The 24199-nt window shown below is 44.4% G+C and overlaps 1 protein-coding gene and 1 pseudogene across 2 annotated transcripts in view; one reads left to right on the top strand and one right to left on the bottom strand.

Moving 5' to 3' along the window:
- The first annotated feature begins 1824 nt into the window (after nt 1-1824).
- Nucleotides 1825-24199, top strand: part of PCBD2 (pterin-4 alpha-carbinolamine dehydratase 2) — a 73763-nt gene continuing 51388 nt past the window's right edge. The window contains exons 1-2 of the mRNA XM_080672760.1: nt 1825-2158; nt 5515-5646. Coding sequence (XP_080528886.1) covers nt 1868-2158; nt 5515-5646 — 423 coding nt within the window. The 5' untranslated portion in view covers nt 1825-1867. The remainder of the gene's footprint in view (nt 2159-5514; nt 5647-24199) is intronic.
- LOC308251229 (large ribosomal subunit protein eL6-like) lies at nt 13040-22344 on the bottom strand (annotated as a pseudogene). The gene is made up of 2 exons: nt 21674-22344; nt 13040-13250 (listed from the first exon to the last, which is right to left on the bottom strand). The product of its transcript is annotated as a large ribosomal subunit protein eL6-like (transcript).

Genomic DNA, 24199 nt, shown 5'->3' with positions numbered 1-24199 from the left:
GAGAAGCTTGCCAGTGGAGGAAGAAAAGGGGAAAGGTGTGGGCATGCTCCCAGAAGAGAGCACACCTCATTTTTCAATTCTTCATTTAATGAGCAAGTTTGTACAGTATTTTTCATGATTGTGAACACTCAAGGTAAATACAACATTTAATTCCACCCCTAGTCTCTGTCCACCTGAGGCAGAGAAACTAGAATGTCTTAGATAAATGCCTTGACACCAATAGCATTTGATTAGGGCCTCAAGTGAGATTCTCCCTGAGTTTTCAAGTGGGCAAAAGTGAAGAAGGTGGTTTGGGCCGTAAGTTTCAGGCTATTTTGAGGTCAAAAAGCTTTATTTTTCCAAGTCCATAGGGGAAATAAAAGCTAACACTAAAATAAGCCAGTCGGAGAAAGATAAATACCACATGATCTCACTCATTAGTGGAACATAGTGAACAACATAAACTGATGAACAAAAATAGATCCAGAGACAGAGAAGCATCGAACTGTCAAACCTCAGAGGGAAGGCAGGGAGGGTAAGGGATCAACCAAAGGACTTGTATGCATGCATGTAAGCATTACCAATGGACACAGACACTAGGGGGGTGAGGACATATGCTGGGGGGTGGGAGTGGCCAGGGAGAGGTCAATGGGGGAAAAAGAATATTGTAATAGCTATGTATGGGCCAAGGTGGGTACCTGAAATATCAGGGGGACCATTCTGTAAAGTATATGATTGTCTAACCACTATGTTGTACACCTGAAATTAATACAGAATAATATTGAATATGAAAAAATAAAAATAAAAACATCCCCATTTTGCAAAAAAAAAAAAAAAAAAAATAGTAATGACAGGCCCTAGCCAGTTTGGCTCAGTGGATAGAGCATCGGCCTGCGGACTGAAGGGTCCCAGGTTCGATTCCAGTCAAAGGCACATGCCCGGGGTTGTGGGATCCCCAGTGGAGGCCGTGCAGGAGGCAGCTGATCAATGATTATCTCTCATCACTGATGTTTCTATGTCTCTCTCCCTCTCCCTTCCTCTTTAAAATCAATAAAAATATATTAAATAAACCCCACAAACTAATGCTAGTAACTGCTAAGCTGAACTTAAATGGACTCACCCTTTAAAAATAATTCTTGAGTGTATTGTTATATCCTCTGCAAAATTGCTCATATTATTAATTTGCTTAGTTAAAAAAAGATAGAAGTGAATATACTAAGAATCGCTGCACTACACATTTTAAAGGGTGAATTTTAAGTTATATGTGAATTACATCTCAGAAAGACAAAAGGCAAAAAATGAGAATAAAATATTAATGAATACAGACACATGTAAAAACGCCCTTAAAAATGCCCTTCTTCAAAAAGATCCAGAAAATTATCTAAATCCGTCAACATGTATCTTTGAAGTGCCTACTGTGTGCCGCGCCTGTGGTGCTCTTTAGACAACACTGAGAGCTAGGTTTTCCAGATTATTTAGGCAAACACAGATGAGCCAGTTTGCCCAGGGTCTTGGCAGCTAAGGAAGCACAAAGCTTAGTTTCGAACCTACGGTGCGCTGACCTACAAGTCCCGGACCTGAATCACTATGGCTCACCCCCCCCTCCGCCCCCGCCCCCGCCCCCGCGAGCACAGAGGGGAGGGGTCCCCAAGCACCCACCCGCCGCTCATCTCTTCCGGCCCCGACACGCTCCCGCCGGCGCAGACTGTTCGCCCACCGCCCAGGAGGGAGCCCAGCTCCGTCAGAGCGTCCGTGAGTGTGCGGCGACCTGAGGCCCGGCACCGAGGAGCAGAACCGGAGGTCAAACATAAGCCCGAGGGAAGCCCAGCGCGCCGCCAGCCGCTCTCCACCCCGCACAGACGAGGAAACTCGGACCCGGGCAGGGGAGATGCGGAAGGAGTGCCGAGCGGCGCCTGCGGGAGCCTGGGGGGCCTGCGGGGGCGCGTCCGCTCGCTGCCAGCAGAGTTGGTGGAAGCTGTTGGGGGCCTTCCGGGGCGGGCCGCGCTTGGGCCTGCCCGGCGGGGCCGGCTGTGCGGGGAGCCGAGGCGGTGGACGGCGGGCAGGCAGTGCGCCGGGCAGCTCTCGGTCGGCGGCCATGGCGGCGGCTCTGGGGGCGCGGGGGGCGACGCGGCGCTTGTTGGCGGCGCTGCGGGGTTGGAACCCCGGCCTCGCGGCCATGGTGAGTGGGTGCGGAGGGCGCGCGGTGCGGGAGGAGGGCGCGGCTCCGTGGCGCTGGCGGAGGGGCGGGAGGGACCGCGCAGGCCCGACGAGGGCCCGGCTTTCGGGCTCGGACTTCGGTGGCTGCGCTGGCGTGGCCGCAGCACCTTCGTTTTCCCTTGCCTTAAAAATCCCGTTGCAGTCTACGAAATTTCGAACCGGAAGACTAACGAGAACTTTTGTTTTTTAAAAAACATGAAAGTAGTTGTAAAAATATCTGATGGTTAGGGTCACTGATGTGACTAACAGTGCTGTTCGGTCCTCTAGGTTGTGCGCTCCGTGAGAGCAGGGACCGTCTCCCTCAGGGCGCGCTCGCTGTAAAACTGACCGAATGTTGAATTAACGAGTTTGTTTTGGTGTTATTCTTTTTGAGAAATTATTAATAAATTATCTTTTTTGGTGATACATCGATTCTTCTTTCTTATGAGTGGCGTCCGTCAGCTTTCCTACTTTAGAAATTAATATATTGGGGATAAATGAACTTTGAGAGAAAGCTTTAACGTGCAGCACCACCTAGTGGGGAAAATGTTGCATTTACACTCATTTTAAGTTGCTTATATTAGAGCCCATTTGGCAGTTTGCAATTAAAAAAATTTTTTTTATTAATTGTTAGAAAGAGAGAGAGAGAGAGAGAAACATCGATGTGAGAGCAAAACATCCATTGGCTGCCTTCCTCATGCTCACTGCCAGGAATGGAGCCCCCAACCCCAGACATGTGCCCTGACCAGGAATCACACTCCAGCCCCTTTTCTCTTGTTGTGGGTAAGGGTAGCTGACCTAGCACTCCGCCACACTCACCCAGCTGAGCCACACCGGCCAGAGCAGTTTGCAGTATTTTAAAATATATATTTTATTGATTTTTTACAGAGAGGAAAGGAGAGGGATAGAGAGATAGAAACATCGATGAGAGAGAAACATCAATTCAGCTGCCGCCTGCACACCCCCCACCGGGGATGTGCCGGCAACCAAGGTACATGCCCCCGACCAGAATCGAACCCGGGACCCTTCAGTCCGCAGGCCGACGCTCTATCCACTGAGCCAAACCGGTCAGGGCTGCAGTATTTTGATAGAAGAAATTAAAAATATCTCGGGGATGGAGGAAGCTAGGCACCTTGCTTCCTGACTGTTAAGGTGAGAACACGTTGAGTGCTTACTGCCATCCAGGCATAAGTAATCCAGGTACTGGTGATTAAGTCAAATTAGGGTGTTCTGGGAGGAATGAATAAACAGACATGATTAGAGTGACTGCCATATGCTATTCTGGGTGCCTTCAGATTAAAAACCTCTTTAACTGAAGCCTTTCAAAAATCTCATCAGGTTGGTATTGTAATATCCCCATTGTAGGCTCAACACAGGGACGATGGCGACTGTCCCTTCGGCCCTAGCCCTGAAGCCACATAACTCAGTTTCTTCCTGTCTCTCTCTGGTGCCTCCTGAGCCACTGTCCATCCGAAGGAGCCCAGAGTGAGTGCCTGCAAGAGATTGAGTCGAGCATCGGCCCTTTCAGAGGATGCCTGCGTTTTCAGCGGCCTTCCATCTCACCCAGATGAATGGAATCCCACTGATTTTCACAGCCATGTGTTGTGGGGTTCCTGTTTCTGGCAGAGTAACCAGTGTGGGAAGGCCAGGGTGGGACTGGGACCCCTGGCTCCTCAGGGGGAACCTCTGTAGCTGTGATATCCCTCCCAATTCTCACCTGCCACACTTGGGCATGGGGTCAGCCCATTTCATGTCTCTGCCTCCTACTAGTTGCGTAGTGGCTTTTTAATTTCCTTAGTTATAGGACTTAGGTTCAGCTAGTCTTCACATAGTTCTCTAGGTTGATTGTTCTGTAATTTGTAATTTTGATGTGGTTATGGGAAGAGGAGAGAACAGTGTTCACTACTCCGCCATCTTGACCCGAACCTCTAGAATCAGTTGTCTTACAGTAAGTTTACTGACTTTGCTCTCTTACATTAATGTCAGTAATAAAAGGTTTTAGGATTTTTGAAGTGGGAATGAGTTGCAGTTTCATAGTGGAGAATCCAGCTCAGCCCCCCAGTTACCCTTTGATGAGGAACCCTCACGTTAGCTCATTCTTTATGGATGACAGTCCCTCTCTCACTTAAGCCTACAGTAACCCTACAAATAGGTAAGGCAAGAGTTTTTGATTGGCACGTATGCCAGGATGAGAATGAAACACTTCTGACTTCTAGTAGAGTGCCCTTCTCTTCTCTCCTCTCTGGCAATGATGCTTACATTACAGTTCTTTCAATTAAAAAACAAATAGTACGGAGCCCGGCCGGAGTGGCTCAGTGGTTGAGTGTCGACCTATGAACCAGGAGGTCACAGTTCGATTCCCGGTCAGGGCATATGCCCGGGTTGCAGGTTCGATCCCCAGATTGGGGCATGCAGGAGGCCGCCAATCAATGATTCTTTCTCATCATTGATGTTTCTATCTCTCTCTCCCTCTACTTTCCTCTCTGAAATCAGTAAAAATATATTTAACACACACACACACACCAAATATGGAAAGTGTGGACCTGTTAATCAACAGAACTCTTGGGTTGTGAATTTCATCACCAGGGTGAGTAGGAACAAGGTGGACAATTCACACAAGTGCTTTGAACTGAGCAATGCTCTGGCCAGACTGTGGAGGGAGTTTATCTCACTGGTACTCTGAGAAAACTCACTTCACTAAGGCAAAAGGCTTTTTACCTGTAGTCCAGAGGGTCTGTGGATCTTAGAAGTTATTATGAAAGTCCTGTGTAAATGTGCATTTGTCCCCGGGGATTAGTTTTTATCATATCTGAAAGGGAATAGTGAACCAAGACAGTTAAGTCCCATGTCAATAAGCAGTGAAGGCTACTAAGGTGGTGTGGGACCATCCCAAGAGCACTATACCACAAGTTTATAGCCAAGTTCTAATTCTGGTCCTTCCAATATACTTGCAGGGTTTCTTTTGGTGAGTGTGTTTAACTCAGTTTCCTAAGTTCTGGAATGCTGGCCATTATTAATGGTCATTAGTAAGATAGTCGGTGGTAATGGTCAGTCTCAACTGTGTCTGTAATAAACCAGAGAAGCTCAATTGTGATGTTTAAGACAGTGGTAAGGGGTAATGATACACCTATTGTACTATGGAAGCAGCTTAGGTTGTACAGAGCTAGCTTTAGTTTTGTCTATATTTGAGAACTTTGTATTTTGAGAACAAAGGAACCAAAGGTGGTTAGAAATTATTGTACTTAAGACTTTTTTCTACGTCTAAGGAAAAGAGTTTTAATTTCATTTGAGTTTAACTAAACCTCTACATTACAGATATTAAAAGTGCTCTTTTCATAGTCAGCAGATGCTCACTTGTTGACAACAGAGGAGAGGAACCAAGTTATACTCGACCTTAAAGCAGCAGGATGGTCAGAATTAAGAGAGAGAGATGCCATCTACAAAGAGTTCTCCTTCAAAAATTTTAATCAGGTAATTACTACATTTTCTTGCTAGTACCCTGGTTTGTTTTTGTCACCTTAGGCTGTTACTCCTTCTAATACTGCTGGTTGTCTGATCCCATGTGGATCCAGGATCCAAATCCTCTTCTTTAAGAATTCACTGATAGTTACTCCATCCTTGTTGACATTTGATACCACCCAACTGATTGCATGATTCATATTTAACTCTAGGTTAAAGAGGGTGGTTAGTGTCATTTGGAAAATCAAATTCTGAAGCCACTATTGCTTTGATTTGGTGTTCATTAGGAGATTTAGTTTCCTTTCAAATTTTAAATAACATGATAAAAGAATGTGAGTTTTTAAAAATGTTTATCAGAAGGGGACATTAGTAACAGCAGTGGAGAAACACACACCGGCTTGACTGATTAATCCTAATTTTCTTGATTGTCAAGTTTTCTTTCTCCCTCTAATTGTATTTATGTCTAAATCATCTACCAAGCTGCACCCTCTTCTCTGATTGGCTCCTTTCCCCCAAGCCCAGTAGCCAGCCCTTGAAGCATTTCTTAAAAGCTGATCGCCAGGTGGAGGCTCAGCCTTAACAAGGTACCTGTCCCATTAGGGCGCCACCCTGTTTGCAGAGTTATCTCCCATGACTTACCTTCAGTTCTTACTCCATTGCATTTACTATATAAGGTCATTACTTTTGACTGTTTCATGTTTGTTCAGTTAGTTTGGTAATCCTCTGGATAGATTTATTGTTTTTATTTATATTAGATCTCAGCATCTAGAAGGCAGAGACCATGTTTGCTTAAACAACTCTCTTTTGTACCTAACACAGTTCTGTGTACAAATAGGCATTGAATAAATGCAGATATTGATTACAGTGTTTGCTCATTTCTGGAAGGGTGTGTGAGGACCAGATTTCTACCAAAGAAAGCTCTGACATATTTTCTTAGTAAATGCCGTTGGCTCCACAGAGCTGCATGCCCTGTTCTGCTTTCTATCCATCTGGCTGCCAGCCTTCTGCTGTGAGTCTCCAACTCCTGAGGAAACCTGGACCAAGCTAACTCCCTGTCACTGCTGCCCCCATGTGCTCAAAAGCTCTTGTCAGGGGCTTAGCACTCTGTGGCTGGTGGCAGGGAATCCCATTGGTACAGTAAGCTTGTACATAAGCTCTAGGTAGCATTTTCCAAGCTTATTAAAATTCTTACATGTGTACAGCCTGACTTCTTTAAGCCTGGGTTAATTTATTGGGCTTGAACATGTGGCTTAAAGTACTTGAGTAGTGTTGCCTCAGGCTCTGCCCATGAGTCAGTCGTCCAGCCCTACTCTAACCTTGTGCTGGGGTGACTTTTGGAAATGGGAGAGAAGGGAAGCTGTCCAGGACATCCTTGATTAGTTGTAACATTATTCACCAGGACATCTAATTAACTAGACTTTCTTTCTCCCTTCATCCAGCTTTTAGGAGAAAAAGGCAGATGACAAGAAAATCATCTGGTCAGGGAATGTATTCAGAGAACTAGCACTGAGATTATATCCCAGAATCATTTTCCCAGCCAGGCTCCTACGATTTCTGCATGTATAGTGACCTATCATGGCAACTGATGTCTTGACAACTGTCAGCACCCACCAGCCAAAGACCACCAGAACATACCAGAACATCAGTTGAACTGGCTGAGTTTATTGCTTGTTGAAGCGAGGGAGAACACACAACATAGAGAACTGAGGGCCATCTCAGGAAGATGGTGATAGATGTATTACAGGATTTGGGCTTGTGTTAGTGAGTTGGGAGAGTTTTTAAGGAATTAGGGCTTTGCTCTGGAGTGGATGCCGTCAGAAAAGGGTAATTCTAAAATTCAATATTTCTTTTTTAAATAGAAGAAATCCTTTTATAAAAAATTTTAAATTTAAATATAGTTGGTATGCAATATTATCTTAGTTATATTAGTTTTAGGTATACATATAACTCAGCATTTTAATAAATTTTACCTATAGGGCGAAGAGACTCAAGTGGAAATTGATAAAAAAGCAATAGTCACTCATTAGCTGGGGAGAAGGGGTGTTTGGTATTTTGTTCATGGTTTGTCTGTATTCAGATATCACTGCAGAGTGTCTTTTTTTGTCTTAGTTTCCTAGAGGCAACCTAGTCACCTCAAGTACAGCACAGGAATTGATCAGGTAGAGGTAAAGGTTGGTGATGACATGTAGCCCAAGGCCCCCATCCAGACTCCTGCAGCTTTCTCTGAGCAGGGGGGTCCTCTGGGTCCTGGTGGACTCTGGTAGAGGTGGGTGCATGCTCCAGAGTGGCATTGTCTGACGTTGATGTTTATGTTCAACATCAAGGCCTAGGTGTGACTGCCAGGCCAGCTCCTAGCAACACCAAGGCCATGTTGACAGTCCCAGGCCAGTTCCCAGGTGCAGGGCCCACTGTGCTTCATGTGTTCCTGGCAGCTGCAATACCGTTTCTGGCTTAAACTCTATAAACTGGAGGGAGCCACCGTCAGAACTGGTCCCCTGTCTCTTAAGAGAGCTCAGACCACATTTGGTGGTATTACCATCCTATCTAATAAAAGAGTAATATGCAAATTAACCATACTCTGCTACACCCACAAGCCACGCCCACCAGCCAATCAGGAGCGAGTATGCATATTAACCCAACCAAGATGGCTGCAGCCATGGAGAGAGCAGGAGGGAGGCTTGGGTTTCCCCGGCGATGGAGGAAGCCAAGCTTTCTGCATACCCTGACGGGCCCAGGCCTCCACTCAAGGCTACAAAGTTTCAATTATAGAAGATAAATAAATCCCAACAAAAATGGTGGCAGCCACAGAGCTGGAGAGAGCAGGAGGCTTGAGTTGTTCCCGGCAATGAAGGAAGCCAAGTTTCTGCAGCCCTGGCCTGCCTTGGCCTCCGCTTAAGGCTACAAAGTTTCAATTATAGAAGATAAAAAAAAATCCCAGATACCAGGGCCTCTGCTTGGGTCGCTGGGGGGTGTTGCCGGCCTGCAAACCACCACGGGTTCCTCGCCCAGGCCACCCCATGCCCCAGGGGAACCCCCACCCTGATCTGGGACAACCTTCAGGGCAAACCAGCCGGCCCTCACCCATGCACCAGGCCTCTATCCTATTTAATAAAAAAGTAATATGCAAATTGACCATCACTCCAGCACACAAGATGGCTACCCCTATGTGGTCAAAGATCCTGCCCCCATGTGGACACAAGATGGCCGTCACAAGATGGCCAGCAGGGGAGGGCGGTTGGGAGGGACCAGGCCTGCAAGGGGGGCAGTTGGGGGCGATCAAGCCTGCAGGGGAGGGCAGTTAGGGGTGACCAGGCCGGCAGAGGAGGGAAGTTGGGGGCAATCAGGCCTGCAGGGAAGGGCAGTTGGGGGGGGACCAGGCCTGCAAGGGAGGGCAGTTTTGGGCAGTCAGGCCAGCAGGGGAGGGCCGTTGGGAGACACCAGGCCTGCAAGGGAGGGCAGTTGGGGGCAATCAAGCCTGCAGGGGAGGGCAGTTAGGGGCAAACAGGCTGGCAGAGGAGGGAAGTTGGGGGCGACCGGGCCTGCAGGGAAGGGCAGTTGGGGGGACCCAGGCCTGCAGGGGAGGGCAGTTGGGGGGGACCAGGCCTGCAGTGGAGGGCAGTTAGGGGTGACCAGACCTGCAGGGGAGGGCAGTTAGGGGTGACCAGGTCGGCAGAGGAGGGAAGTTGGGGGCGACCGGGCCTAAACAGGCAGTCGGACATCTCTCGAGGGGTCCCATATTGGAGAGGGTGCAGGCTGGGCTGAGGGACACACACCCCTGTGCACGAATTTCATGCACCGGGCCTCTAGTCCTATATAATAAAAGGCTAATATGCAAATTGACTGAACAGTGGAACAACCAGTTGTTATGATGCACACTAACCACCAGGGGGCAGACGCTCAATGCAGGAGCTGCCCTCTGGTGATCAGTGCACTCCCACAGGGGGAGCGCCGCTCAGCCAGAAGCCAGGCTCACGGCTGGTGAGCGCAGCGGTGGTGGCAGGAGCCTCTCCCACCTCTGCGGTAGTGCTAAGGATGTCTGACTGCGGGGAGTGGGCCTAAGCCATCAGTCGGACATCCCCCAAGGGCTCCTGAACTGCAAGAGGGCGCAGGCTGGGCTGAGGGCCCCCCCGCCCCAGTGCACGAATTTTGTGCACCGGACATCTAATATATATTATATATATATATTTTTTAATCCTCATCTGAGGATATGTTTAGAGAGAGGAAGGGAGAGAGAGAGAGACATTGACGTGAGAGAGAAACATCAATCGGTTGCCTCCCATAAACGCTTGAGCGGGATCAAATCCACAAAATAGATATGTGCCCTGACTGGGAATTGAACCTGCAGCCTTTTGCTGTATGGGATGATGCTCCAGCCAACTGAGCCACATGCCCTGGGCAGCATATATGTTTTTAAATCTTTGCTAAACAATACAGGTAAAAAATATGTTCTGTTTTGTTTGTTCAATAAGTTATGATCATTTTTTCTTTACATAATATTTTCATTTACCTTCAGGAGTAAGATTACACTTGCCTGGGTATTACAATTTTTAAGTGGTTTGCTTATGTAGTGTGTGTAAAATGGTATCACAAACCCTGACCAGGTAGCTCAGTTGGTTAGAGCGTTGTGCCATTGCACCAGGTTGTGGGCTCGATCCCAGGTTAGGGTATATACAAGAATCAATCAATGAATGCACAAATAGGTGGAACAACAAATCGATGTTTCTCTTCCTACCTCTCTCTCTAAAAAAAATAAAAATTGTACCACAAGTTTGCTTTAGAATTTATTTATTTTATTACTGTAGAAAATGAACCATACATTTTAGAAACATTTTCAATCTGGATGAAAAACATATTTCTCAAAGCTTTGGGTTATTTTAGGTTTTACTATAAAAAGGTAAATGGCCAGCAAAGTAATATTTGGACTTTTTTCTCTTTGAGGTTTTATTCTAGGATATAATTGGTTCCAAATAGTCCACATGCATTTGATAGCTCAGATGGGTGCATATACTAGGGAATATAAATGTGAAAATTCCCCAGGGATTCTAATAGTGTAGGTGGGTGAAGTGGCCATAGGTTTCAGTGGCTGTTTGTCCACTGTCTCTCCTTGGTGGTGCTGCACCTGCAGTATGTCGTGGGGTGGAATGGTGATGGTGAGACTCTGTGAGCAGTCAGAGCATGGCAGTACCAGGACTCGAGGCAGGAAGTTTCCCTACTTGGAGTGCTTGGACTCAGGGTGGGGTTGGCATTTCTAAAGGAGTTTTGCTTTTTTTCTTTTCATGTGGACATAAGGAGGGAGAGGTTTCTAAGTGACATAAAAACTTATTCTTATAACTTTGATGCCTGTATTGAAAGAACATGTTAGAAATGTGAGTGTGAGTGTTCCATATAGATAAATGTTGTTATGCATTGTCATGTATGAATAAGCGGGAAGCTTAAAGCAGAGAAAATTTTAAGCTATACAAGTGGGTGCAGAAGGGGAGGCTTAGGAACCAGGAAACAGCTAGTGCATATGCCAGCAGGTGGGGCCCTCTAGAGCAGGAGTCCAGCCTGGCCAGGCAACACAACTTTCCTTGGAAGGCTGTCCCCATTCCCTTACTCTTGGATACTGGGTCTACCATTGTTCAGCATGGAAATAAACTTAGTATCAGGAATAGCAGCGGTGTTGGTGCACCTGGCCTGGCTTGATACCTTTTAGGTGAATGAAGAATTCTGTGGATGGAGGATATGAGGAGTTTCCATTTGGTAATGGAGAACACTTATGATTCAGGAGAAAGGGACTGAGGTTTGTTTGTTTTTAATATATTTTTTTGATTTTTTTACAGAGAGGAAGGGAGAGGGACAGAGAGCTAGAAACATCGATGAGAGAGAAACATTGATCAGCCGCCTCCTGCACACTCCCCAATGGGTATGTGCCCGCAACCAAGGTACATGCCATTGACCAGAATCGAACCTGGGACCCTTGAGTCTGCAGGCTGACGCTCTATCCACTGAGCCAAACCGGTCAGGGCAGGACTGAGTTTTATGAGAAAGAACTATGATTCCATGCCTTCCTAGAGGAGCTCCTGTACCTTGTCTGTACTTTGTAGGTGGGCCTGCCTGCAGAGCATTTAGTTTTGCTAGATTGAATCATATGAACTGGCTGATCTTCAGCCAGTTTGACCTAGAAAAATGGCTTATCAGAGTATAGTATCTGTTGCAGAACAAGGTCCAAGCTTTACTTATTCCATATCTTGTTGATCACATGTTGGTTATTGTAACAGCTGCCGTTAAAAGATTTCTGGAGTTGGAGTGGGAAGGGGACTTCTGAATGGCCAAGGCCAGGGGCGGGCAAACTTTTTGACTCGAGGGCCACAATGGGTTCTTAAACTGGACCGGAGGGCCGGAACAAAAGCATGGATGGAGTGTTTGTGTGAACTAATATAAATTCAAAGTAAAGGAGCGGAGGGGAGAGCAAGAGAACCGGATAGAACAGCCGGATCCGGCCTGCGGGCCGTAGTTTGCCCACGGCTGGCCAAGGCCATGGTAGTGATGGTGGTCTGTGCATCTAGCAGCAGTAGCACCATAGGTGAGTTTGTGGTTTGAAAACTGTTTTTATTCCTGTGCCCAGAGCTTCTGCTGTAGAGCAGTCGAAAGTTACTATTGCTGACTTACTTTATGAAAGTGAGGAATTTGATAATAGGCTTATGGTTAACATTTTGAAGCACTTAGTGAAGTTAAAGTTTGATGATATCAGATAGAGGATCTACTTAAAACATAGTCACAAACCCAAATAGACAACCAAAATGAGGAAACAAAGAAACAACTCCCAAATGAAAGATCTGGTGAATTCTCCAGAAGGAGAGATAAATGAAGCAGAGATAAGAAATTTATCTGAAACAGTTCAGAGTAATGATGGTAAAGATGCTCAATAGCATGAAAAATGATTTAGTAACTATGAAAAAAGAACAGTCTGAGATAAAGAATGACAACGCAAATTAAGAACACATTGGAAGGAATACACAGCAGATTAGGGGAAGCTGAGGATCGATTCAGTGAATTAGAAGACAGAGTTGAAAATATCACTCAATTAGAGAACCAAAAAGAAAAGACAAAAAACAGGAGGATAGCTTAAGGGAGCTGTGGGACAATGTGAAATGTAACAATGTTAGAATAGTAGGTGTGTCAGAAGAGGCAGAAAGGAAGAAAGGAATAGAGAAGGTGTTTGAAGAAGTAATTGTAGAAAACTTCCCTAACCTGGTAAAGGAAAAAGTTATATAAGTTCAGGAGGCACAGAGAACCCCAAACAAGAAGAACCCAAACCGACCCATGCCCAGACACATCATAATTAAAATGCCAAAAATTAAAGATAGAGAATCTTTTTTTTTTTTAAACCTATCAGTTATTTAACCGGATTCTTATAAGAAATTCAGAACACCAGTTTGTGAGGATTAAACCCTTTGGTGAGAGTGAACAGAGCAGAGGTAGCCCTGGAGCTGAGGAACAGCTTTGATTTTTGGCAGAATTTGTGAGTCCACAGCTTTCTGGTCTACCTTGCACTGTTCTGTAATCTCATATTTCTCTTTCTCTTTGTCGAAGATCTCACCCTCCTGGTGTCTGGGCTTGCGCAGCTTCTTCTTCTTTTTTTCTTTATGGTATTGAATACTTTATTTTTTATTTTATTTTATTTTTATTTTTTTATTTTTTATTTTATTTTATTCTATTAATTTCTTTATTGATTAAGGTATCAGTATTTGTCCTCATCCCCCCATTCCCATCCCAAACCCCTCCCCACGCATGCCCCCAACCCCTGTAGTCCGTGACCACTGGTTAGGCTTATATGCATGCATACAAGTCCTTTGGTTGATCTCTCCCCTTTACCCCCACCTTCCCCTACCTTCCCTCTGAGGTTTGACAGTCTGATCGATGCTTCCCTGTCTCCGGGTCTGTTTTTGTTCATCAGTTTATGTTGTTCATTATATTCCACAAATGAGTGAGATCATATGATATTTATCTTTCTCTGCCTGGCTTATTTCACTTAGCATAATGCTCTCCATCTCCATCCATGTTGTTGCAAATGGTAAGAACTCATTCTTTTTTACCACAGCGTAGTATTCCGTTGTGTAGATGTACCACAGTTTTTTAATCCACTCATCTGCTGATGGGCACTTAGGCTGTTTCCAAATCTTAGCTATGGTGAATTGTGCTGCTATGAACATGGAAGTACATATATCCTTTCTGATTTGTGTTTCTAGTTTCTTGGGATATATTCCTAGAAGTGGGATCACTGGGTCAAATGGGAGTTCCATTTTCAGTTTTGTTTTTTTTTTTTAAATATATTTTATTGATTTTTTACAGAGAGGAAGGGAGAGGGATAGAGAGTCAGAAACATCGATGAGAGAGAAACATCGATCAGCTGCCTCCTGCACACCTCCCACTGGGGATGTGCCCGCAACCAAGGTACGTGCCCTTGACCGGAATCGAACCTGGGACCTTTCAGTCCGCAGGCCGACGCTCTATCCACCGAGCCAAACCGGTTTCGGCCATTTTCAGTTTTTTGAGGAAACTCCATACTGTTCTCCACAGTGGCTGCACCAGTCTGCATTCGCACCAGCAGTGCATGAGGGTTCCTTTTTCTCCGCATCCTCGCCAGCACTTGTCATTTGCTGACTTGTTGATAATAGGCATTCTGACAGGTGTGAGATGGTACCGCATTTTTGTTTTGATTTGCATCTCTCTGATGATTAGTGACTTTGAGCAGGTTTTCATATGTCTCTTGGCCTTCCTTCTGTCTTCTTTTGAAAAGTGTCTATTTAGATCAGTTGCCCATTTTTTGATTGGGTTGTTTATCTTCTTTTTGTTAAGCTGCATGAGTTCCCTGTAAATGTTGGAGATTAAACCCTTATTGTTGATATCATTGGCAAATATGTTCTCCCATGCAGTGGGCTTTCTTGTTGTTTTATTGATGGTTTCCTTTGCTGTGCAAACGCTTTTTATTTTGATGTAGTCCCATTTGTTTATTTTCTCTTTAGTTTCCATTGCCCTAGGAGCAGTATCAGTGAAGAAATTGCTTTGGCATATGTCAGAGATTTTTCTGCTAATGGATTCCTATAGTATTTTCAAGGTTTCCCGTCATATGTTTAAGTCCTTGATCCTTTTTGAGTTTATTTTTGTGTATGGTGTAAGTTGGTTGTCTAGTTTCATTTTTTTTGCATGCATCTGTCCAATTTTCCCAACACCATTTATTGAAGAGACTGTCCTGACTCCATTGTATGTTCATGCCTCCTTTGTCAAATATTAATTGAGCATAGTGATTTGGGTCGATTTCTGGGTTCTCTATTCTATTCCATTGATCTTTATATCTGTTCTTGTGCCAGTACCAGGCAGTTTTGAGAACAGTGGCTTTGTAATACAGCTTGATATCTGGTATTGAGATCCCACCTACTTTGTTCTTCTTTCTCAGGATTGCTGTAGCTATTCGGGGTCTTTTTTTATTACAGATGAATTTTTGGAAAGTTCGTTCTAGGTCTGTGAAATATGCTGTTGGTATTTTAATGGGAAGTGCATTGAATTTATAGATTGATTTGGGTAGTATGGACATTTTGATGATGTTGATTCCACCAATCCATGAACATGGTATGTTCTTCCATCTGTTTATGTCTTCCTCTATCTCTTTTTTCAGTGTCCTGTAGTTTTCTGCGTATAGGTCTTTTACCTCCTTAGTTAAGTTTATTCCTAGGTATCTTAATTTTTTTGGTGCGATGGTAAATGGGATTGCTTTTTTAGTCTCTCTTTCTGTAAGTTCACTGTTGGAGTATAGAAATGCCATACATTTGTTGGCATTAATTTTGTATCCTGCTACATTGCCGAATTCATTTATTAAGTCTAGTAATTTTTTGATGGAGTCTTTAGGGTTTTCTATGTACAGTATCATGTCATCTGCAAATAAGAACAGCTTTACTTCTTCTTTTCCAATTTGGATGCCTTTCATTTCTTCTTCTTGTCTGATTGCAATGGCTTGTAGTTCCATCACTATGTTGAACAGGAGTGGTGAGAGTGGGCATTCCTGTCTTGTTCCTGTTCTTAGGGGAAATGGTTTTAGTTTTTGCCCATTGAGTATGATGTTGGCTGTGGGTTTGTCGTATATGGCTTTTATTATGTTGAGGTATGATCCTTCTATTCCCACCTTGCTGAGAGTTTTTATCAAGAAAGGGTGTTGGATTTTGTCAAATGCTTTTTCTGCATCAATTGATATGACTGTGATTTTTATCTCTCAATTTATTTATGTGATGTATCACATTTATTGATTTGCGGATATTGTACCATCCTTGCATTCCTGGGATAAATCCTACTTGGTCATGGTGTATGATCTTTCTGATATAGTGCTGGATCCGATTTGCTAGAATTTTGTTGAGGATTTTGGCATCTATGTTCATGAGGGATATTGGTCTGTAATTCTCTTTCACTGTGTTATCTTTTTCTGGTTTTGTTATTAGGGTGATGCTGACTTCATAGAAGGAGCTTGGAAGTGTTCCTTCCTTTTGAATTTTTTGGAATAGTCTGAGGAGGATAGGTTTTAGTTCTTCCTTGAGTTTTTTGGTAAAACTCCCCTGTGAAGCCATCTGGCCCCGGGCTTTTGTTTGCTGGAAGCTTTTTGATGACTGCTTCAATTTCTTCCAAAGTTATCAGCCTATTGAGATTTTTAGTATCTTCCTGAGTAAGTTTTGGAAGGTTGTATTTTTCTAGGAATGTGTCCATTTCTTCCAGGTTGGCTAGTTTGTTACAATAGAGTTGTTCATAGTATTTTTTAATAATCCTTTGTATTTCTGTGGGGTCTGTTGTTATTTCTCCTCTTTCATTTCTGATTTTGTTTATTTGGGTCCTCTCTCTTTGCTTCTTGGTGAGCCTGGCTAGAGGTTCATCAATCTTGTTTATCTTTTCAAAGAACCAGCTCTTGGTTTTGTTGATCTTTTGTATTGTTTTTTTTGGTCTCTATGTCATTCGTTCCTGCTCTGATCTTTAGTATGTCCTTCCTTCTGCTCACTGTGGGCTTTTCTTGTTGCTCTCTTTCTACTTCTTTGAGTTGTTGAGTTAGATGATTTATTACCATTTTTTCTTGTTTTTTAAGGTAGACCTGTAGAGCTATAAACTTCCCTCTCAGGACTGCTTTCATTGTGTCCCATAGTATTTGCATTGTTGTGTTTTTATTGTCATTAGTCTCCAGGATGTTTTAAATTTCTTTTTTGATCTCATTGATAATCCAATCATTGTTTAATGGCATGCTATTCAGCTTCCAAGTGTTTGAATTTTTTGGAATGTTTTTATCGTAGTTTATTTCTAATATTATGCCATTGTGGTCTGAGAAAATGCTTGATATGATTTCAATCTTTTTGAATTTGGGGAGACTTTGTTTGTGACCCAATATGTGGTCTATTTTTGAAAATGTCTCATGTGCACTTGAGAAGAATGTATATTCCGTGGCTTTGGGGTGAAATGCTCTGAAGATGTCAATTAGGTCCATCTGATCTAGTGAGTCATTTAGAATTGCTGTTTCTTTTGCTGATTTTTTGTCCAGAGGATTTATCCAGTGATGTCAGTGGTGTATTAAAGTTCCCTACTATGATTGTATTGTTGTCGATCTCTCCCTTGATATCTTCCAGGAATTTTTTTATGTATTTGGGTGCTCCTGCATTGGGTGCATATATGTTTATCAGGGTTATATCCTCTTGTTGTATCGATCCCTTTATTATTATGCAGTGGCCATCCTTATCTCTTGTTATGGCCTTTACTTTGAGGTCTGTTTTGTCAGAAATAAGTACTGCTACCCCAGCGTTTTTTTTTCATTTCCATTTGCCTGAAAGATGTTTTTCCATCCCTTCACTTTCAGTCTGTATGAGTCCCTTTTTCTGAAGTGGGTCTCTTGTAGACAGCATGTATATGGGTCGTGTTTTTTTTACCCATTCAGCCACTCGATGTCTTTTGATTGGAGCATTTAGTCTGTTTACGTTTAAAGTTATTATTGAAAGGTACTTATTTGTAGCCATTTTTATTTTTAGTGTCTGTGTTCCTTCTTACCTTATTTTTTTTTTTAAACTTTTTTTTTTAATATATTTTATTGATTTTTTACAGAGAGGAAGGGAGAGGGATAGAGAGTTAGAAACATCGATGAGAGAGAAACATCGATCAGCTGCCTCTTGCACACCCCCTACTGGGGATGTGCCCGCAACCAAGGTACATGCCCTGGACCGGAATCGAACCTGGGACCCTTGAGTCCGCAGGCTGACGCTCTATCCACTGAGCCAAACCGGTTTTGGCGCCTTCTTACCTTTTTATTTCTTCTTTTTACACCAGTCCCTTTAGCATTTCTTGCATTGCTGGCTTGGTAGTGATAAACTCCCTTAGCATTTTTTTGTCTGTGAAGCTCCTTATTTCCCCTTCAATTTTGAATGATAACCTTGCTGGATAGAGTATTCTTGGATTCAATCTTTTGGTTTGCATCACTTTGTAAATTTCCTTCCATTCTTTTCTGGCCTGATGTGTTTCTGTTGAGAAATCACTTGATAATCTAATGGGAGCTCCCTTGTATGTAACTTTCTGTCTGTCTCTTGAAGCCTTTAAGGTTCTCTCTTTGTCCTGAATATTTGCCATCGTAATTATGATGTCTTGGTGTGGGTCTTTTCGGGTTCATCCTGTTTGGGACTCTCTGTGCTTGTGTGACTTTTTTCTTTGCCACATCAGGGAAGTTTTCTGACATTATTTCTTCAAATAGTTCTTCTAACCCTTGTTCCTCTTCCTGTTGTTCTGGCGCCGCTATTATTTGTATGTTGATTCGTTTCATGTTGTCCCATAGCTCCCTTAGGCTCTCCTCCTGTCTTTTAATTTTTTTCTCCAGTTGGAATTCAGTTTGGCTGTTTTGCTTCCCTGTCTTCTAGTTCACTAATTCGGTCCTCTGCTTCTCCTAGTCTACTGTTGAAACTTTCCATGGTGTTTTTTATTGCAGCTATATCACTCTTCATTTCTTCTTGATTTTTCATCCATTTCTTCTTGAATTTTACATAAGGTGTTGATTTTTTCTTCCATCCGGTTTATGAACTCTATGACCCTTATTCTGAATTCTTTTTCTGACATATTGCATGCCTCTGTTTCAGTTAGCTGCCTTTCTGGCGATTCCTCCTTTTCTTTTCTTTGGGGGTATCTTTGTCTACCCATTTTTGGTCTCACCGACTGGTCTAGATGTCGAGCTGTGCAGGGGCTGTTCCTTGGGTGGCAGTGGCTTCTCTGGCTGCGGTTGCTCCTCAGGCAGTCACAGTAGCAACTGCTTCTCGGTTGGCAGCGGCTCCCCTGGTGGGTGCTGTTCGCAGCAGTGGTGCCTCCTCTGGCTGGTGGGGGAGTCTGCTTGTATAGCTGCTGTTCGTTGGACAGGGGTGGGCTGATTATGAAGTTGCTGCTCCTCAGATGGGGATGGGTTGCTCATGTCCACTGCTCCTTGGCCGGGGGCCAGCTGCTTACGTGGCTGCTGCTCCTCGGGCAGGGGCGGGCTGCTTGCGTGGCTGCTGTTCTTTAGATGGGGGCTGGCTGCGTGCTGCTGCTGTTCCTCAAATGAGATGGGCTACTCGTGATGCCGCTGCTCCTTGGACAGGGCCAGGTTGCTTGCAGGGCTGCTGCTCCTTGTACGGGTGGGGTTTGCTCGTGCAGCTGCTTCTCCTCGGACAGGGGGCAGTCTGCTCATGTGGCTGCTGCTCCTCGCGTGGGAGTGAGCTGCTCGTGCTGTTTATGCTCCTAAGACAGGGACGGGCCGCTCACCCGGCTCCTTCTCGTCGGACAGGTGCAGGCTGCGTGTGGGTGCTGCTTCTCGGACCAGTGCGGACTGCACAGGGCTGCTGCTCCTTGGACATGGGCGGTCTGCTTATGTGGCTGCTGCTCCTCAGATGGGGAGAGGGTGCTCGTGTGGTTGCTGCTCCTGAGAAGCACAGCTGCAGCTCCTCGGATGTGGGCCAACGGCTCGTGCATCTGTTGCTCCTCAGAAGGGGGTGGGCTGCTCACACAGGTGCTGCTCCTCGGATGGGGTCAGGTGGCTCACACAACTGCTGCTCCTCGGATGGGGGCAGGCGGTTCGTGTGGCTGCTGCTCCTCGGAAAGGGACGGTCTACTCACAAAGCTGCTGCTCCTCGGAAAGGGACGGTCTACTCACACAGCTGCTGCTCCTTGGAAGGCGGCTGGCTGCTCGTGTGGCACAGCTGCTGCTCTTCGGACAGGTGCAGGGTGTGGGCTGCGTGGCTGCTGCTCCTCAGAGGGAGTGGGTGGGCTGCTCAAGTGGCTGCTGCTCCTCGGATGGGGCGAGCTGCTCGTGTGGTTGCTGCTCCTCAGATGGGGGAACTGGCTGCTCACACAGCTGCTGCTCCTTGGACAGGGGCAGGCCACGTGAAGCTGCTGCTTTTAGGCCTGTGGCGGGTTGCTCGCGGGGCTGATTCTCCTTGGACAGGGGCGGGCTGCTCACGTGTCTGCTGTTCACGTGGTTGCAGTGCCCTGGGCTAAAGCGTTCAGCTGGTCAGAGGGGAGCCTGCTTCCAAACTCACAGGAGCTGGCGCCCAGGGTGGCTGGAGCCTTGTTGACCATGGGATCACAGCCTAGGTAGCATGTCCCTGGCAGGGGTGGCTGTAGAGTCCCAGGTGTTATCTGAGGGCACTCTGGGTGGAGTTGAGGCTGGGATCCCAGTTACAGCAGCTCTCCCCTTCAAAAAGGCTAGGCCTCTAAGGACAAGCTGGCCTCCCGGTACTGTTTGCAATGGTAGCAGAAGATGCCTAATTAGGCGAGCCTGATTAGCCTGCCCCTGAAGGTCCTGTGGAATCTAACTGTACCTCACTCACTCTCACACACACACACACACGCACACACACACACACACACACACACACACCCCACCTGACCACACGCTCCTCTTTTACTCCCTCACTCATGCATGCTCTTTTCCTCACTGCTGCATTCTTCCTGCCTCTATAGTTGGGTCTGGGGTGTTATTGACCCGTTCGTGGATGGAGTTTCCTCTTCAGGTGTCTGGTTATGTGGCTTGCTCTCAAGCTCCTTGGCCAGACCAGATAAAATTCACCTCAACAAGACACAACACAGAGGGAACTAAGCACAAATGTACTCACAACACCAATAACCCCAATGTAAGTGACCACCTGAGAAAAGAGAGATAGGGCAGAGAAAAGAGAGCACAAATGCTATCGAAGAGAGAGAAAAGGATAAGGGATAAAAGACAAAGGAATAGCCCTGACCGGTTTGGCTCAGTGGATAGAGTGTCGGCCTGCGGACTGAAGGGTCCCAGGTTCGATTCCAGTCAAGGGCATGTACCTTGGTTGCAGGCACATCCCCAGTGGGGGGTGTGCAGGAGGCAGCTGATCAATGTCTCTCTCTCTCATCGATGTTTCTAACTCTCTATCCCTCTCCCTTCCTCTCTGTAAAAAAATCAATAAAATATATATATTTTAAAAAAGACAAAGGAATAAAAAGGAGAATATATATATATATATATGTAAGACACCACAGAATCAATAGATAAACCAAAAAAAAAAAAAAAAAAAAAAAAAAAAAAAGCAAACACCACACACCCAGCAAAGAACTGGGGCAGAATCTGTAGAGGCTGAGCTTATATAGTGAAAATAAGATTAAGAATTGGATGAATATGGGAGGACCTCAATTTAGTATTGAGGAAGTAGAAAGGGAGTAAGTGGATGAGAAGAAAGAATGAGAAGAAAAAATAATAAATTTACAAAAAAAACGATTTCAAAAATGGTATAAAAAATTAAAAATAGCAAATAAAAAATAGTGATGAAAAAATAATGTGAAAAGAAATAGAAAAAAAGCAACAAACAAAAACAGGAAAACAAAGAGGAAAAGAAAAAAAGGGATAATAAAAGAAATAAAAATAAAAGTGAAAAAAGTGGAGTGTCGTTCCTTTGGCTGGCTTATGATTCCAGTAATCTGTACTGTACTGTTTCTCAGTTTCCAGTTGCTGGGGCTAAAGATTTCTCTTTAGGCCAGTTCCTATCTGCAGCTTCTTCTTGAAGTAAGCATCAGTGATATGTTTGGGGAGTTTCACACCACTGATACCAATTTTGGTGGAGGTGGCGATGACAAATTTCTGGTGTGTTCTACGAAGAGGAGCTCGATTGAGGGACAGAGGTCCAGTCACAAGTAGCAAGCCACTGCTTAGCTGCTTCAGGAAAACCACCCTCTTGCCTCTGTGATGCCCAGTGAGGATGATCAGAATGGCCCCAGGAGTGATGCTGGCCCACAATTTCCTCATATGCTTAAGGGTTTCTTGCCATGGCTCAAGAGCTTTCGAGGCACATCTTCAGTAGGATAATATCTAGGCATTTTGCAGAATTTAACCACTCGGGTACCACCGTTCTTGTCGCCACCAACTGGTTTTGTGACAGTAGCAAGAACTTTCTCCTTTTTCTTTTCAATGCTGGATTCAGCTGCCGAATACTTCCTCTATTACGTGGCCTTTCTCGAATACATAGCCGACCGGGAATATCTGCCAATTCCTCGGAAGAGGACGGGGTTTTGGCTGCAGTGGGGCTTCCCTTTCTTAGGTGCCTTAACCTTGCCGCCAGCATCAGCCTTCTTGGCTTCAGGTTTCTTTTTCTTAGTATCAGGTTTATTCTCCTTAGTGTCAAGCTTCTTCTCCTTAGTATCTGGCTTCTCAGTTGTCTTTTCACCCGCCATCTTGCAAGATCAAAGACAGAGAATCTTAAAGGCAACAAGAGAAAAGAAAACTGTTACTTACAAAGGAGTTCCTATAAGGTTGACACCTGATTTCTCATCAGAAACTCTACAGGCCAGAAGGGAATGGCATGAAGTACTCAAGGTAATGGAAAGCAAGGATCTGAGACCAAGATTACTACAGCAAGGCTGTCATTCAAAACAAATAAAGAGCTTCCCAGACAAAAAAGGCTGAAGGAGTTCATTGCCACCAAGCCAGCATTACAAGAAATGCTAAAGGGATTGCTGTGAGGGATTGCTGAGAAGAAGAAAGAGAGAAATCTAGCCATACAGAATTAAAATGGCTATAACTAAGTACCTCTCAATAATAACCCTAAATGTAAGTGGATTAAATGCTCCAATCAAAAGGTGTAGGGTACCTGAATGGATACAAAAACATGATCCAACTATATGCTGTCTACAAGAGACTCACCTCAAAACAAAAGACACACACAGGATGAAAGTGAAGGGATGGAAAAAAATTTTCCATGCAAATAGAAAAGAAAAAAAAAAAAAGCTGGAGTAGCAATACTCACATCCAACAAAATAGACTTTAAAAGTATCATGCTAAGCGAAATAACCCACTCAGAGAAAGATAAATATCATATGATCTCACTCATTTGTGGAATATAATGAACAACATTAACTGATGAACAAAAATAGAGCCAGAGGGGAGAAAATATACTAGAATATAATAGAAGTAATCCTGTTACTTGCAAATTTTAATATTTCCTACAACTTCTGTGATATCATATTATGTTAGTACAGTTTTGGTAATATACTTAAATTCTTTTATTCTTGAAATATTAATGTTTATTTCATGTAATATTATATGTAAGGTAATTTTTCTTGAATGATTGGTGTTTATTGCATATAACTCATTTAAAATCATTTTTCTTGAGATATTAGTGTTTATTGCATGTAACATTACATTTAAAGTCTTTCTTGAAATAAAAAAAAAACTGAAAAAAAAGTTTGATGGTATCAGAAGAAAGACAGCGTCAATGAAAACTTCAGTTCTCTGCAGGATGTGGTGGAGTTTCCACAGCTCTTTTTGGGAATGAATTACTTTATTTTTTATTTTTAAATATATTTTATTGATTTTTTTTACAGAGAGGAAGGGAGAGGGATAGAGAGTTAGAAACATCGATGAGAGAGAAACATCGATCAGCTGCCTCCTGCACACCCCCCACCGGGGATGTGCCCGCAACCAAGGTACATGCCCTTGACCGGAATCGAACCCGGGACCCCTCAGTCCGCAGGCCGACGCTCTATCCACTGAGCCAAACCGGTTTTGGCGGGAATGAATTACTTTAGATTTTATTGTTTATTGTTGTGCACCAAAGCTTGATGCACATCATAGTTATGCAATAATATAAATGTCACATTTGAACACTCTTGAAAGCACGAACTCAGCCTGGTGAGGTTAGGGAAGCACTACCAGAGAGGATGGTCCCAAGGCTTAGGCATTGTATAGATTAGAAGTGTCATCTTGCTTTTATTTAAAATTTTTTAAAATATATTTTTTATTGATTTCAAAGAGGTGGGGTGGGGGAGAAAGAAAGAGAGAGGAAGAGGGAGAGGGAGAGGAAGAGAGAGGTAGAAACATCGATGAGAGAGAAACAGTGATCTGCTGCCTCCCGTACACCCCCCACTTGAGATCGAGCTCACAACCCAGAGTGTGCTGGTATGTGCCCTGATCAGGAATTGAACTGACGACCTCCTGGTGCACAGGACTGATGCTCAACCAACTAAGCCATATCAGCCAGGCTCATTTTGCTGTGAAAGTATAGGCTGATGTCTGTGTATCTGGGAGCCA

Source organism: Plecotus auritus (genome assembly GCF_963455305.1).
Source record: "Plecotus auritus genome assembly, chromosome: 6".
NCBI lineage: Eukaryota > Metazoa > Chordata > Mammalia > Chiroptera > Vespertilionidae > Plecotus > Plecotus auritus.
Note: the sequence above shows the minus strand (reverse complement) of the source record. Positions and strands in the feature narration are given on the sequence as shown.